Here is a 15189-nt window from a genome sequence, read left to right as displayed (position 1 = left end):
AGGTGTGTAGAATATAATTTAAGAAATCATTAAAAATAGAAAATCAAACAGTACATAATTTGATATTGATAACTTACTTCATACAAGCATTAGCAATGCAGAGGATAGCGGTCCGTCTGACCTCGAGGTCATGGGACAAGACCATCTTCTGCAGGAGACCTGGAGGAGAAGGCATCAACATCTCCTCAAGAAACTGACAGGAGAGAAAGGAAAAAAGACAGATTCAATATCAAATAACAACACTACTAACAGGAGAGGCACAAGCCCAAAACAGGGGGTGTTAAACAAAGATCCTAAGTTGAACTTATCTCTAAGTTAGACTTAAAAGTTATGGAAAGCCGTCCGGAAAGCCGTTAGCAACTTAGCATCTATGAAAATATTTTGTAAAAGTTATTTTAAAAGGCATAAAATGTTGATTCGAATCATCAAGGAGATTTCATGTTCTTGATGTGGAATTTACAAAAGTCTAAAATACTTGAATTTTCTCTTTTGAATATATTTATTTTTAAGGTGCAAATGGCTCTCCATAATGTTTAAGTCCAACTTAGAGTTCAGTTTGACTTAGGATTTTTGTGAAACACCCCCCAGGAGTCAAACTCTTGGAAGAATGGCTCCATGGTCAGATGCACATGTCAAGATTTTTATAATGCACTTACACGTAGGTGACTATTTCCCATTTGGGATATTTATTTCTTTGTTAACATTTGCAGTTCATCACAATAAGCTAAGCATGTTCTCCACTCCCTGGGGAGCATTCCAGCCAGGCGCCATATTTAACAGACACTCCCAATGCTGAGCAAACTTCATTAACACTCCCATTCTATTGGGTACTCATTGAACACCTGGGTGGAGAATAGCAAATGATGATTAATGTCTTACCAAAGAAAGTTAGTGCCGAGCTGAGATTTGAACCCCGAACCTTGCGATCTACAGCCCGGTGACCTATCTGCTAGACCACAACACCTCTATAAATTTAGTTCTGCTTACCATTTCACACTTTGGTCCATTTTCATAGAGCACAGCACCTAGAGCCCTTAGGGTGTCTGGAAGCATCCAGGAAACACATTGCTTGCTAACTCCGATCACAAACTCTAGCAGCACTGTAGTACTGGGTTTAGATAGCTTTACCTGGAAAAAAAGGAACAACAACAACTGAACACCATCACACTTCATACTTTGGATTCCAAATGTGCAATTTATAAGTACAACTATACTAGGCATTGAAATGTCAAGGATGGCATGTGTTAAATATGTCCAATAAATAAAAGATCCTATGAGATTTAGAAGAGATGAAGAGCAGGAGCAAACATGAGAGACGTTAACTCGCAGTGGATCACAGCTTAAATACCTATTTGCATATTTAAAAGTGAAATGTTTACCTAGCAACATTTCTTTTTGCATCGTTATAATTCTAACCTTTTCCAGATTTCAGAGCTTTTTCAAAGCTTTCAAAAAGCTATCCAGACGACCTGAGCTAAATCACTCACTGCCTGCATTATTATCATTACCCAGTATTCTTTTGTAATGTCACAGTACCATTATCAATTTGCCAAATAAAAAAGTGAAAAAGATTAATGATTTCAATTTGTTTTAAACCCATAGATTCCTCCAGACTGACTTGCAATCAAGGATAGATTTTCCTGGAAACCTACCTTTTGATGAGTAATGATGACTATCAGCTGGCAAACTTTAGTAACCATCAAATTATCTTGAAGAGGGACTACACGACATGCTTGGCATAAGATCTGGCCAGCGTCCTGTCATAAAATGAAAAAAAATGATAAACAATGAAGGCAACCTCAAGACGTAAGGACAGAGAAAGCTAGACCATGGGGCCGTTTCTCGAAACCAACTCCATGACAGTCATATCTTTGTCGCCGACCTACGGAGATGTCATGAAGTGGATAAACCGTTTCACAAAGCCATGACAGACATGATATCGATATATCGCGATACTAGCAGCTCAAGAAGAATGTCTTTGTCATGATCCATTTGATTTATGAAGAATAACCCAAAACAAGTTTTGGGGCTAAAATTGTTCAAAAAGAAATATTTACATATAAATTCTCCTAAAATAAATAATAAATAGTGTCATTATCATATTTACATCATCAAACGATTTGCATATTTCTGTAAAGATTCTTAAATTGAAGTAAAACCGGTGAGTGTTTTTTTTTTGACAGTCGAATCAAAAGTTAGTTGAAGGATACCGTAATGTGATAGTTTATCAATACGTACTTTTTTGTTTATCGTGACGAGGAATTTTAGGCAAAATGTCTTTTCTCAGCCAGTTTTTATTCTAGAGTCTCATAAATACTCGTTATATAATTGATTTGATATTGAAAATATAATATGGAAGAAGTAATTAGAGAGGGAATAATAATGCACATAGGCCCCAAAGGTATGACGGTATTCTAAGAAAAGACTATGGATCGACTATCAACTTATTTATATGTTATAGTTTAATGATTTGTGATTCAATGTTTATATTCAGCTTTTTAAAGTTTCTGTATAATTTGTTTTCTCACTTTTGTACATTTGCATTTCGCATCCCAGAGAATTACGTACCAAACTTGTGTATATTTTTCTCAAAATGATAGAGAAACTAATCGTCCATTTCGCGGCCCATGGAATGGCAACAAAATGACTTGTGATGGCGCTTTACAGCAATTAAAAAGATATGACAGGTTTGGAGCAGTGACAACTCGCTTGTCGCGGATGTTGTCGCTCATCTTGGCAAAGACGGCTTCGTGAAACACTTAGCTGACAAGTTGCGCGACAGTGGCGAGATGTCGTTGATCTTGTAGTTATGACGGTTTCGAGAAACGGCCCCCATGATTCATAGAGAGATTACATCATTCAGTATCACACTTTTGCCAATTTCATGGAGTTTCAGGCAGATGAATATCAAATATTGCAAAAGTGTGTTGTCGCAAACATTTCTGGTTTCACAGAAATCGTACAACTACAAGGTGGCATATATTTTTTTTAAATAGCTAGATATATCCTATTGATATTATGATTTGCCATTCAAAAATTGAACCAATCAAGTCTTTAATCTCGTCTTTAAACACTTTGTGACTTGTAACTCTTTTAAAAAAATTAATGAATGAATAAAAGGAAAAAGAAAGCGAATTTGATTAAAAATCTGAAGTAAATTTAGGAATTTAGGCGTTAAATTCTTCTTACAAAGTTTAAAAGGATTATAATAAACGATAAATAACATGATAAAGCATGAAGCCAAAAGGAATAATCATTCATAATTTGTGATCAATCTAGGCAACATAAAAATCAGTGAGTGGGGCTTGACAAATCTAATTCATAAAAACTTACCTCGTCGATCAATCCATAAATAGAATAATCTAGAGAATTGAATTCATCCAAAAGAGCATTAAGTGTCTTTCTACTATCTTCATTTTGAGATGGAACTAAATTCCGTAATTTAGAAACACAAGCTCTGAATTTCTGCCTCTCTTCTGAGATGAATTTTCGATCCATGTTGCACACTTGTGTATAGACCGAATTTTCCGTCTCTTTCGTTCGTTAGCCTCTTATTGGGGTAGGGTCGGCTCTCTCTTTAGAGACGGAAGCCGTTTATACACATGTCCTTGCTAACGCCACGGCCAGTTCTGGTCGTAGCGTTTTGCCCCCAAAATCCCCCAAAATGTCATTTTACCTCGAGCATGTTATATTGTAAATTAGGCCTAGGCTATAATAAATCAGTTCCACTTACCAACTTGACTGAAATAATCAGTTTAATAGTCCCTTTTTAGGAAATTATGGATCAAAATCGAAATCCATTTTGAAAATCTTTTTCAACATGGATTCCGATTTTGACCCATAATTTCCTAAAAAGGGACTATTAAACTGATTATTTCAGTCAAGTTGGTAAGTGGAACTGATTTATTATAGCCTAGGCCTAATTTACAATATAACATGCTCGAGGTAAAATGACATTTTGGGGGATTTTGGGGGCAAAACGCTACGACCAGAACTGGCCGTGGCGTTAGCAAGGACATGTGTATAAACGGCTTCCGTCTCTAAAGAGAGAGCCGACCCTACCCCAATAAGAGGCTAACGAACGAAAGAGACGGAAAATTCGGTCTAACTTGTGTATGGATGGAATTCAAGATGGCAGCGCCCATGAAACTTTGTCGTGCCTGTTTCTCTCGCTCTCGAAAATTTCTTTTTGGACCACGTATCTCAGCAGTTGGCACGCGAAACTTTGCTTCCAAAGATACAGCCCCACAGAGTGAAGATGAAACACATTTTGGATTCGAGAATGTGTCTAAAGCAGAGAAAACTGAGAGGGGTAAGATGATGATAGAAGCCTACGGGCAGACAGGACAATCTCTCCCGTCACTAGCGGTCTAGTCTAGACCTTCGGTGGAGTAGTGGACGTGGTGCTGATGGTGGTGCTGATGGCAGCGCAAGTCGCAACTTCTTCCATAGAGATCTACTTTTTGTTACATTTTAGTAATGTTCATAATTATCTCCTTTCGCTTTGTATCATGTGTAAGATGTTATTTTATGATATGTTATTCTTATTGCAAATCTGACTTAGGCGCGCGCGCGAGCATAGGCGTCGGCTGGCAAAGATGACAGCATAATCTTTAATAATCATAATGTTGTTTAATCTAACGACTAGATCTAGATCTAGTACTACTACTAGTAGAATCAGCTGATTTATGCGTTGACAATACTCAACATGCTCAATAGCGATAAGTGTTTAAAAAAAAAAAATTGTTTTAAGTGTTGTTGAATTTGGCAAACTCCTCGAGCGCACCTATGTACAATAAACTAACAGCAGTAACAAAAACTTTTTTTTCCAGTTCATCAAGTGTTCTCCAGCGTTGCCGACAGTTATGACACCATGAACGATGCTATGAGCCTTGGAATTCATCGTCTGTGGAAGGACTATTTCATGCAGGCCGTGCTCAAACCCACACCTGGGACTCGACTTTTAGATGTTGCTGGTGGAACAGGTAAGTTGGTCTTTGCAACCTGAAACTCTATCTGCAGTTCTGCACTAGTTTGGCCAGGAGGGATTAGACCTCCCTGCATGGTCACTGATAGATGGTTATCTCATCAAATCAGCTCTCAAGTCTCAATTAACAAAAGACAAAGGGGACCAACGGGTACTGCTTAGGCATTCTTTTCTACATAGAGGGCTCAAGTAGCTAAAAGTAGTACAGTCCTACTTAAAGCGTTCACTCATCATAATGCGCATGTTCTGTAATCAGAAAGAAAAACCTTTATCAAGCCATCTGCATTTATTTTGCAGATCACGATGATCTCGATGGATGTTTACCTTTGGGATTCAATTTGATATAGGTAAAAGAGGCATTTTCCATAGACTCAACTCTAGCCCGAGATATCTCATTGGAAATTTTGCCAAAAAAAATTGAAAAATTTATGACATTTTCTAACTTTTAGGGCATTTTTCTTCAAACTTTTAATGGGTCAATTCTAATCATTCAAAATGTACTACCTTCATGTTTATTTGGCCCAGAGGGGACCCTAAAACTTACAAGCTCTGCTTTTACCAGGGTCTCCTCGTCTTTCTTTTAGTTAACTTTGTTTTTATCATTGCCATAATTTGTTTTTTTGCATTGTAAATGTGTAATGATCTAATGTTATGTTCTATGTGACATTTGAAAGAAAGACGAATAAATATCTTATCTTATCCACCATTAGGTGACATAGCCTTCCGCTTCTTGGACTACATCAACCATCTGAAGCAAGATCCAGAGTTTACCGAGGAGTGGCCGGAGGAGATCAGATGGTCAGGCTTGGAGACGGGAGAGGATGCGATCCAGCGAGGAGATGGAGAGTCAGAGGAGGCGGGGCAGACTATGCCTCTGGAGCAACATGTGACTGTGTGTGATATCAATGAGAACATGCTGAGAGTCGGGAAGAAGAGAGCCAAGCAGAGAGGCATACAGAGTGGTAAGGGTGTCATTTCATTTTCAAAAGCAGCAGTTATAGGCCGATGTGATCATAATTAAGATATGGTGCAGGAAACTGCTTAAAGGGCACATACATTTCTGTGCCATAACAGACTAGAGAGTATACCCAATGGCTATTGTTGCAACCCCCCCCCCCCCCCCCCCCCACAATAATCCTCCCTGGCATTCATTTTAGATACAAGTGTTGTTGTTGTTTGTTTGTTTTGTATGTTTTTGGGGGAAGGGGGCCTTTGGCTTTGGCTTTGGCAATTCGACTGGGGCATTTGTCAAGAAACTCAAGACTGTGTGCATAATAAATGGTCTCATGTGAAAATGTGCTTTCCAGTAAATGAGCTTTTGTTGATATTGTCTCTAGCTAGTCCAAAGATTCCAATTCATTGTGTGATAAACATTCAGTATCTCTAAACCAGTCACCTCAGGAATTCCATCACCACCAATTTTTTAAAAGCCTTAAATTCTAATTAAAATATATCTTTTGTTACTGGTGTTGATTCATGTCTGCAGGTATATCGTGGGTGTGTGGTAATGCTGAGGAGCTTCCCATAGCAGATGACAGCATGGATGCATACACCATCGCATTCGGTATCAGGAATGTAACAAATGTAGACCAGGTAAGATGCAGGGTTGAATGTCAGTGGTGGACTTGGGAGGGGGGAGGGGCAGGGGGGAAGGGATAAGCAAGTTTGGAGATACTTTCTGCCCATGGGTAGATAATAATGATGATAATAATAATAATATTCTGGGTTTATATAGAGCATAATATATATATATATATATATATATATATATATATATATATATATATATATATATATATATATATGATTATCCTGTTCAGTGGATTCAGGCTTGTCTGAACACAATGTATGCACATTTTCTACTCACTGGGGAGCATATTCCAACCAAGCGCCATTTTGAAGATGCTCACAGTGCTGAGCAAACTAAAATGACTGTTGCATTATCAAGGTGATTTGTACAATACTGTAAAGCCCATCAAAACAAAAGTTTTTTGTTTTTTTTTTAAATATTTTTTTTATTGCTTCAAATCAAAGATATTTACAATAGTTGTTCATTTTAACATTCGATCTGCATAACAAATACAATACAATACAATTTAAAGTTAACAAATGGACATGTAAACGAATAATTAGATATCAAATATCAAATCAAATTAAATTAGAGGTCTCCACTTTTGTTTGTGTGTATTCTGTTTTCCTTTTCTGAATGCAATTATATATTCTACTTGTTGAAGAAAATCTAGTTCTTTTGTAAAACGTAAAAACGAAAGATTTTTTTCTTCATACTTTGTTTTATAAATAAAATATTTTGCATAAAATACAATTGTATTTATAAGATGGTGAGTTTTTTCGCCAAAACCAAAACAAATATCTAGGTATGAAAATTTTTGAGTGTATACATTGTTTCTTAATAACCAAGCATTTATATCAGACCAAAATTGCTGAATTTTAGAACATGTACAAAACAAATGCAATAAACTTTGTGGTTCTTTTTTACAGAAATTACAGACTGGAGAGTTGTGTATGCCGATTTTATACAAATAATCATTCGTCGCCAAACGACGGTGGATAAATTTAAATTGAAATACACGAATCTTTGTGTCTAGCGTTACCCAGTATACAATTTCAAATCTATTCTGCCATTGAATTAAGTCTCTCAAATTTACATTCAAATCATATGACCATTTTTCACATTGATTCGTATTCAATAAATTTAAACAAAATGTAGACACTAATTTTTCATAACAAGGTTTGGTTACTTTTTTAAATGTAATAAATTTCATATATCCATCTTCTTCTCGTTCTTGTTCTAAATCACCTATTTTCAATATTCTTTTCCATTCTTTTTTCATACAAAATAGCAATGCAAAATATTCTAAGTAGCATCCTTGATTCAACTGTAAAATTTCCTGTAACTCCAAAAAAGTTTTAAAGGTGAAATTCAAAGAAAATCACAAATATGTCAACTAATGTATCACTAGAAACTGGTAAGCTAACAGATGACCATCGGACACGTTTTAGGTCAACTACATATCGGGTGATTTATAAAAATACAAATACAACCACCTCCATAGCAGCTGGGATATACAAGAGATTCGCCGTAAAATAACGATGTTTTAATGACGTCACTATATGGACCACTCCTACCCAAGCAGACGACATCCCATAAAGAATGAACATAATTGCGAGGCTATTATTTGTCAAATTATAATGAGTTTAGTGTATATAAATGTAATGGCGTGTCAAACCATTCAAAAGGGGATATGACCCGATTCCGATAACTAAAATCTTTTGCTTGTAAATACACAGTATAGGGGTTAATTAACAATCAAAGAAACCAGACTTTCAAATTGAAAAAAAAACCTGAATGATATTAAAGACGGCATTTGTTCCCTCTTGAAACGGCGAACATACCGCGGTGTGTGCAGCTGAATATTTAATGGCGTCTTATTTTGTTTACAAGCGACAGATTTCTTTATTTTTGTATCGCTGCATTTGTCATCGAAATAAAACCATGCGCGGGGTTTAGAGTGAGGCAATAGATTATACATTTAGCCTGACGGTAGTGAAGTAAGAGAAAGAACTCAAGAGGAGATGAAAACACAGGCACTGAAAATGTGTGAGATGTCATGGGACATCGTCTGCTTGTGCAAATCGTGTCCATACTGTGATCTCACACATCTCAGCAGCGTTCGGAGAGCTCTTCAGGTGCTATGCCGGGGCTGTATTTCAGCGTTTTATAATTTATAATCATCATTACTTCGAATGTTTCCAAGCATTGAATTTTGATAACCTTGTCGAATCAAAGTTTCAACTTTGCAATAATGAAATTAAAGTTAGTTTTTAAAATCAATGAATATCTACTTTAAATGATCCATCTATTTTCATTATATCTTTTACAAACAAAATTCCTTTATCAAACCATTTTTTATACATAATTGTTTTTCCATCTATTTTGATATGAGAGTTATTCCATAGCGATTGATTCATAATATCTTTAAATTTCACGGGGTTGTAGTACCTATAGTGTGACCAAGCAAAAAGAATATCTTTCCAAAATCCATTTATGCCGCTACAGTTCAAGTCGCTTCCTACAAAATTACACAAGAATATATACACTACACCTATTTGTTTAGTATTGGCATAAAACAACTTTTTCCAATGACCGTCATTTTGTTCGTCCAAAACTCTTTTTACCCATGCAATTTTTAGGGCTTTACAAAAACTCTCTATATGCGTCATTTTTAATCCACCATCGTTCAAATTATTATACATAATACTTCTCTTTATTCGGTCACCTTTATTGTTCCAAATAAATTTAAATAATCTTTTTTGAAGAGTGTCAAAGAACTTTTTGGGTGGGCTAGGAGTGTTACTAAATAAATATACAAACTTTGGAATCACAAGTGTTTTGATTACTGCAATTTTTCCAATGACAAACTCCTATTACTCCAAACATTTAGCAAATTATCAGTTTCTTTAATTTTGTCTTCAAAATTTAAATCATATAGATCAAGTTCATCTGAGACAGGTATTTTTATACCTAAATAAATTAATGAATCAGAAACCCATTTAAATTTCTTATCTAAACATAAAGTACCCTGAAAATTACCTAAACGAACGATATTGCTCTTTTCTATGTTTATTTTCAAACCTGATATACTTGCAAATAGTGATAACATATTACAACATTTTTCTAAATTATCCTCGGTCGCTGATAAATAAATAACAGTATCATCTGCATATTGACTAAGTTTCACTTCCGAGTCGTTTACACGGATCCCTATAATATCATTTGATTGTCTAATCATCACCCCTAAAATTTCAGCACCAATTAAAAATAAATATGGTGAAAGAGGGCAACCTTGTCTTACACCCCTCTTTATATTGAATGACGGTGAGGAATATCCATTATTAAGTACACAACCTTCAATGTTATTATAAAGTGTTTTTATCCATTGAATACAATTTTCCTTAAAACCAAATTTCTTTAAGCATATGTACAAAAAATTCCATTCTAAAGAGTCGAATGCTTTTTCGAAGTCAATAGAAAAAGCAAGACCATCTACAAAATGTGATTTACAAAATTCTATCATGTCTAAAAACAAACGAATATTTTCTCCAATATATCTATTTTTCATAAAACCAGTTTGATCAGAACATATTAAGAGTGGAAGTACCTTTTTTATTCTATTTGCTATTATTTTAGCTATATTTTATAGTCTGTGTTTAATAAAGAAATTGGACGCCAATTTTTCAAATATAAATTATCTTTTCCTTGTTTAGGGAGTAAAGTAATTATTCCTCTTCTCATTGAGGGGCAAAGTTCACCATTTTCAAAACATTTATTAAATACCTGACATAAGTCATCTTTTAACTCTTGCCAAAACACTTTATAAAAATTAACAGAAAGCCCATCTGATCCGGGCGTTTTATCATTGGGCATAGACATTACTGCTTCAAAACATTCAGCTTCTGTAATAGGACCTTCACATAACACTGCAGATTCTTCTTCTAAAACGGGTAAGTCATATTCATCCCAACAAAATTCATTGTTTTCCTTTTCCGTTCGTCTAGTTGAATACAGTCTTTCATAAAAATTCTTTTCTTCTAACAAAATATCTTTTGGCTCAATCACTAGTCTCCCATTGACAGATAATCTTGTTATATGTTTTTTATCAAAATTCCGTTTTTCTAAATTAAAAAAATATCGTGTATTCTTTTCCCCTTCAGCTATCCAAGTTGCTCTTGTACGAACCATTACACCTCTTATGTAAATTTCGTGTAAACTAATCAGTTCTGTTTCATAAACATCAATCAATTCTTTCAATTCATCATTTCGAGGATCCAAATTTAAACGTTGTTGTGTTTTTTCGATTCTTTTTCTTAATTCATCTATATTTCGATTATTTTCTTTTTTATTTAATTTAGACAAATAGGTTATTTTTTGCTTTATTTTGAATTTAAAATATTCCCATTTCCTTTCCATTTCTGTTTCCTCAGTTTCATTTAAAAAAGAGACAATGGATAGTCTAATTTCTTCTTTTATCTTTTCATTTATCAATAGAGAAGAATTAAGTTTCCAAAAACCAGGTCCTCTTTTAGGAACTGATCGATTGATTTCAATAGTTATAGCTGAATGGTCACTGCGATAGCCAAACTTGATATCACATTCATTAACAAACTCCCGTAGACTACTAGAAATAAGAAAATAATCGATTCTACTCTGAGAGCCATTAGATTGCCAAGTATATTGAATCTTACATGGGTTTTCAACACGCCAGATATCAATCAAATCATAGTCCTCTTTTAAAATTTCAAGGCAGTCATAGCATTTAGGGTGATATTGTTTTGAAGTTGGGTGTCTATCTAGAAAGGGGTTTTGCACCGTGTTCCAGTCTCCCCCAATAATTAGAGGTTCGGATCCATACGTTCCTAACATATCATGTAATTTATTAAATACATTACAATCGTCGCTATTGGGACCATATACATTAACAACAGTAAAATTTGTATTATCATGCATTACATTTAATAAAAGAATTCGCCCTTGATCATCTCTGTGGATTGAGGAAAATTTCAAATTACTATTTGATTTAAACAAAATACATACTCCTGCGCTGCACGATGTACCATGAGAAAAATAACATTTAAATCCCCATTCACTTGCCCATATTCTCTCCGATTCTTTAACACTATGTGTTTCTTGTAAAAGAAATAAATCAAATTGCATGTTCCTAAACCAATCAAACATGCATCTTCTTTTTAATCTATCTCCTAGACCCCTTACATTGAGAGAACATATTTTGACATGAATTGTATAGTCAGCCATAATCTGTTGATGCATAAATAATTTTACAGTCGAATGAAATTGTTTTAAAGTTAATGAAGCAAATTGACATTATATAGTACACGAAGAATAAAAACAGCAAAACAAAACGAAATAAGAAATGTTGTGAATTGCTTTCAGGCCTAGACTTATAGGCAAACAAAAATAAACATACAAATCTAACTACCCATGACAAATAAATTAATATAACAGAGAAAGAGGAAAACGGCAGGGCGACCACTTTCCGTCTACCTGACATAGTTGTAAAGCTCAGGAGAGGAGCTATGGATATAAAAATATCATAGTTGTCGGCACATATATATATATATATATATATATATATATATATATATGATTATCCTGTTCAGTGGATTCAGGCTTGTCTGAACACAATGTATGCACATTTTCTACTCACTGGGGAGCATATTCCAACCAAGCGCCATTTTGAAGATGCTCACAGTGCTGAGCAAACTAAAATGACTGTTGCATTATCAAGGTGATTTGTACAATACTGTAAAGCCCATCAAAACAAAAGTTGGATTATTTGGATGCATGTTCATGACGGTTGTGTAATCGTTATCGGCTTATGCACTAGCTGTTCAATCTAGGATACACTGGTGGGAGTATTCTTTACAAGAGGGCAAACAAAAAGTATTATGAAGCCCCTCCATGACTTTGGCAGTGATTATCCTAAAATGCACAATGTGGGACGTCCTCATGTTTAAAGCCCCACTGCACTACTTATAGCTACTTGCGCCCTCTATATAGCAAACAATGCCGAAGCGGTAACCGTTGGTCCCCCATAGTCCACTTTTCCTTATGTTAATTGAGAGCTGATTTGATGAGATAACCACCTGTCAGTGACCATGCAGGAAGATCTAATCCCTCCTGGGCAAACTAGTGCAGATGGGCTTTAAAAGATTTGTGGATATTCTGGGACACTTGAACCATGTGCTAATTACAAACTGGTCTATTGTTTCCATAGCATCATATGTTGTATGATCCTTCTTCTGATGTGTGTGTGCATTCTCTATATGACAGGCTCTGGATGAGGCTTACAGGGTGCTCAAACCAGGAGGTCGATTCCTCTGCTTAGAGTTCAGTGAGGTTCAGAATTCATTGCTGAGGATGTGAGTAGACTTGGCTTAACTTATACTTTTAATAATATAAGACTCACACAAGAACAAACTAGTCTGACGTGATTGTTGACTTGAGCTGCACTGCTATTTTTTACTTCATCTTTCAAAATGGCTACCAAGATGGCTGACATGCAGTCCATAAAACAATAACAACCAATCACAAGATTGTACATGAAGTAAGTAATCAATAGAATGTTGGATCAATGAAATTGAAACCTTAATTAATAGCCACATGTGTACCATTCATATCTGTCATGCAGTGATGCTCATGGTGCTTACACAAGATTACATTGGTTATAGCCGAGCCAAGGAAGTAACTAGTGCTGATGCATATGAGGTGCCCGTTTAAACCTGGATGGAGAGTGGCAAATACAGATTAACCTATTCATCCACCTTGTATAACCATGTCCCATGCCTTTGTCCAGCAAGATGCACTTTCTCTTCCATATCAAAAACAATTTACTTTGTTTTTTTTTACATGAAATGATTTTGACATCAGGGCCTATGACAGATATTCCTTTGATGTGATACCTGTCCTTGGTGATGTCATCGCCGGTGACTGGAAATCATACAAGTATCTGGTTGAGAGCATCAGACAGTTTCCAAACCAGGTAAATCAGTGGTTTTCACCTTGTCAAAGAACTTTGGTATTAGCTTTACCAAAGCTGTCCTAAATTACACCTTTACATAATAGTATGATTGATTCTTATTGAGCGCTATTACAGAAAAACTGATCAGAGCGCTATTACAACAGATAAGAAACGTACAAATCGTTACAATCAAATAAGGAACAGTAATTAAGATTTTATGAACGAAATGAAATTTAGTTACTCAAAACATACATTATGAATTCACGATGGAAAATCAAAGAGAATATCTCTTCCCCATATAAAATGTCATGTAAAGAACAATGATTCAACCTAATATAGCTCAGCATAATGCAGTGTCATGAAAAGGGACATTTTGCATGCAAAAGGCATATCTAGAATCCACAGAAAATGATCTAGGGTATCATCAAAATTAGAGAATCTTAGAAATTTTCTAATTGATATTCTTAACCCATTGAATACAATTTTATTTTAGTATAAACATGCCTTTTTCTTATTTTGGCATGCACATTCAGAATGCATTAAGTATCAGTTGCATTTTACTGAGAGAATATATTTGCTACTGGTATTATGTTCAATCTACCTTAAAAAATAAGATATGGATATGTATATTTTGAAGTTGAAACGGATATTCACTGATGTTCAGTCGGTTATATTCACAGGAATGATCTTTCCCAAATGAAAAGTTTAAGTGTGTTATATGTACACAAGAACAGACTTCTATTCTTTATTATATTGCTCTTTTCCATTGCTTATTCAGAAGGAGTTTTCTGCCATGATAGAGGATGCAGGTTTTAGCTTAGTGAGACATGAAAACCTTTCTCTGGGCATCGCTGCAATACACTCTGGATTCAAGTTATAGGACACTAGTATCACATTCCTCCTGTGAGTTGTCAGTTTGTCACGACAACTGTGATCTTGCGACCTGTGATGTCACTTCGAGGCATGTGCATATCAAGGAGCTCCGCCTCTATCTTGCTGCCAACGTCTATGGAGAGAACCCGACAGTTCAGTCTGTTTGTGTTGATTTCATTCAAACTTTCACCAATCTGCTTCTCTAATTTCTCAGAGACTCGTTTAGAAATCGAACAAAGAAAGGAGACTTGCCAACGTCATATTGAAAAACAAGTGACACAGCTAACATAAAGCCCTTTATCCTGTTTCATAAAAAAATGTTTTAATAAAAAGTTAGAGTAACTGTTATAAGCTACTAAAATCATGGCATTTGATTAGCTAAGAGCAAATTTGTTAAAGAGTTTCAGAATTTGTTACTGCTATCAAATTTTATAAAACAAGCCTCAGGACCAGTGTTAAACTCAACAAATATGACAGAAATATGAGTATTTTACTCAGGTTTCGGCTTAGGTAAAATACTTGGCCAACTTCATAGGTAGGTAGTTGAAGCTTCTTTCTTTTGTCTAAGTGTTTTACCTTAAAAAATGAAAAACATTGTTTATAAAGGATTGTTTTTTTACAGCTATCTACTACAGATGTGGACATACAGTTAACATTATAGTAAATATGGATTTATGTTCGCCTAAACCATTAAAGAGAAGGTTGAGTTCTGGGAAGAGGTGAACAGTAATTTGTGAGCATTATCATTGTTATCATGCAAGTTTGGAAGAA

General features: G+C 35.2%; 3 protein-coding genes across 3 annotated transcripts in view; 1 reads left to right on the top strand and 2 right to left on the bottom strand.

The window, feature by feature from the left end:
• LOC115926796 (HEAT repeat-containing protein 6-like) overlaps positions 1-3503 on the bottom strand; it is an 18836-nt gene extending 15333 nt beyond the window's left edge. The window contains exons 1-4 of the mRNA XM_030992158.1: positions 3334-3503; positions 1653-1757; positions 988-1128; positions 78-193 (exon numbers count right to left, since the gene is read on the bottom strand). Of these exons, the coding sequence (XP_030848018.1) occupies positions 78-193; positions 988-1128; positions 1653-1757; positions 3334-3498 (527 nt within the window). The 5' untranslated portion in view covers positions 3499-3503. The remainder of the gene's footprint in view (positions 1-77; positions 194-987; positions 1129-1652; positions 1758-3333) is intronic.
• Positions 1-9413, bottom strand: part of LOC115926797 — a 15702-nt gene extending 6289 nt beyond the window's left edge. Inside the window, exons 1-3 of the mRNA XM_030992159.1 lie at positions 8852-9413; positions 7095-7914; positions 239-242 (exon numbers count right to left, since the gene is read on the bottom strand). Coding sequence (XP_030848019.1) covers positions 7141-7914; positions 8852-9262 — 1185 coding nt within the window. The 5' untranslated portion in view covers positions 9263-9413 and the 3' untranslated portion in view covers positions 239-242; positions 7095-7140. The remainder of the gene's footprint in view (positions 1-238; positions 243-7094; positions 7915-8851) is intronic.
• On the top strand, positions 4120-15189 carry LOC579985 (2-methoxy-6-polyprenyl-1,4-benzoquinol methylase, mitochondrial). The gene is made up of 7 exons (XM_030992160.1): positions 4120-4312; positions 4833-4985; positions 5698-5949; positions 6474-6580; positions 12858-12946; positions 13455-13566; positions 14324-15189. Exons 1-7 carry the CDS (start codon positions 4120-4122, stop codon positions 14423-14425), a joined length of 1008 nt encoding a protein of 335 aa, XP_030848020.1. The 3' UTR covers positions 14426-15189.

The sequence above is a fragment of the Strongylocentrotus purpuratus genome, unplaced genomic scaffold (genome assembly GCF_000002235.5).
Source record: "Strongylocentrotus purpuratus isolate Spur 01 unplaced genomic scaffold, Spur_5.0 spur5_scaffold_2, whole genome shotgun sequence".
Classification (NCBI taxonomy): Eukaryota; Metazoa; Echinodermata; class Echinoidea; order Camarodonta; family Strongylocentrotidae; genus Strongylocentrotus; species Strongylocentrotus purpuratus.
Note: the sequence above shows the minus strand (reverse complement) of the source record. Positions and strands in the feature narration are given on the sequence as shown.

Coding starts and splice junctions, on each gene's coding strand:
- LOC579985 (XM_030992160.1), top strand. CDS start 4,120: ATGGAATTCAAGATGGCAGCGCCCATGAAACTTTGTCGTGCCTGTTTC. Junction 4,313..4,832: donor AGCAGAGAAAACTGAGAGGG/GTAAGATGATGA, acceptor TTTTTTTTCCAG/TTCATCAAGTGTTCTCCAGC. Junction 4,986..5,697: donor AGATGTTGCTGGTGGAACAG/GTAAGTTGGTCT, acceptor ATCCACCATTAG/GTGACATAGCCTTCCGCTTC.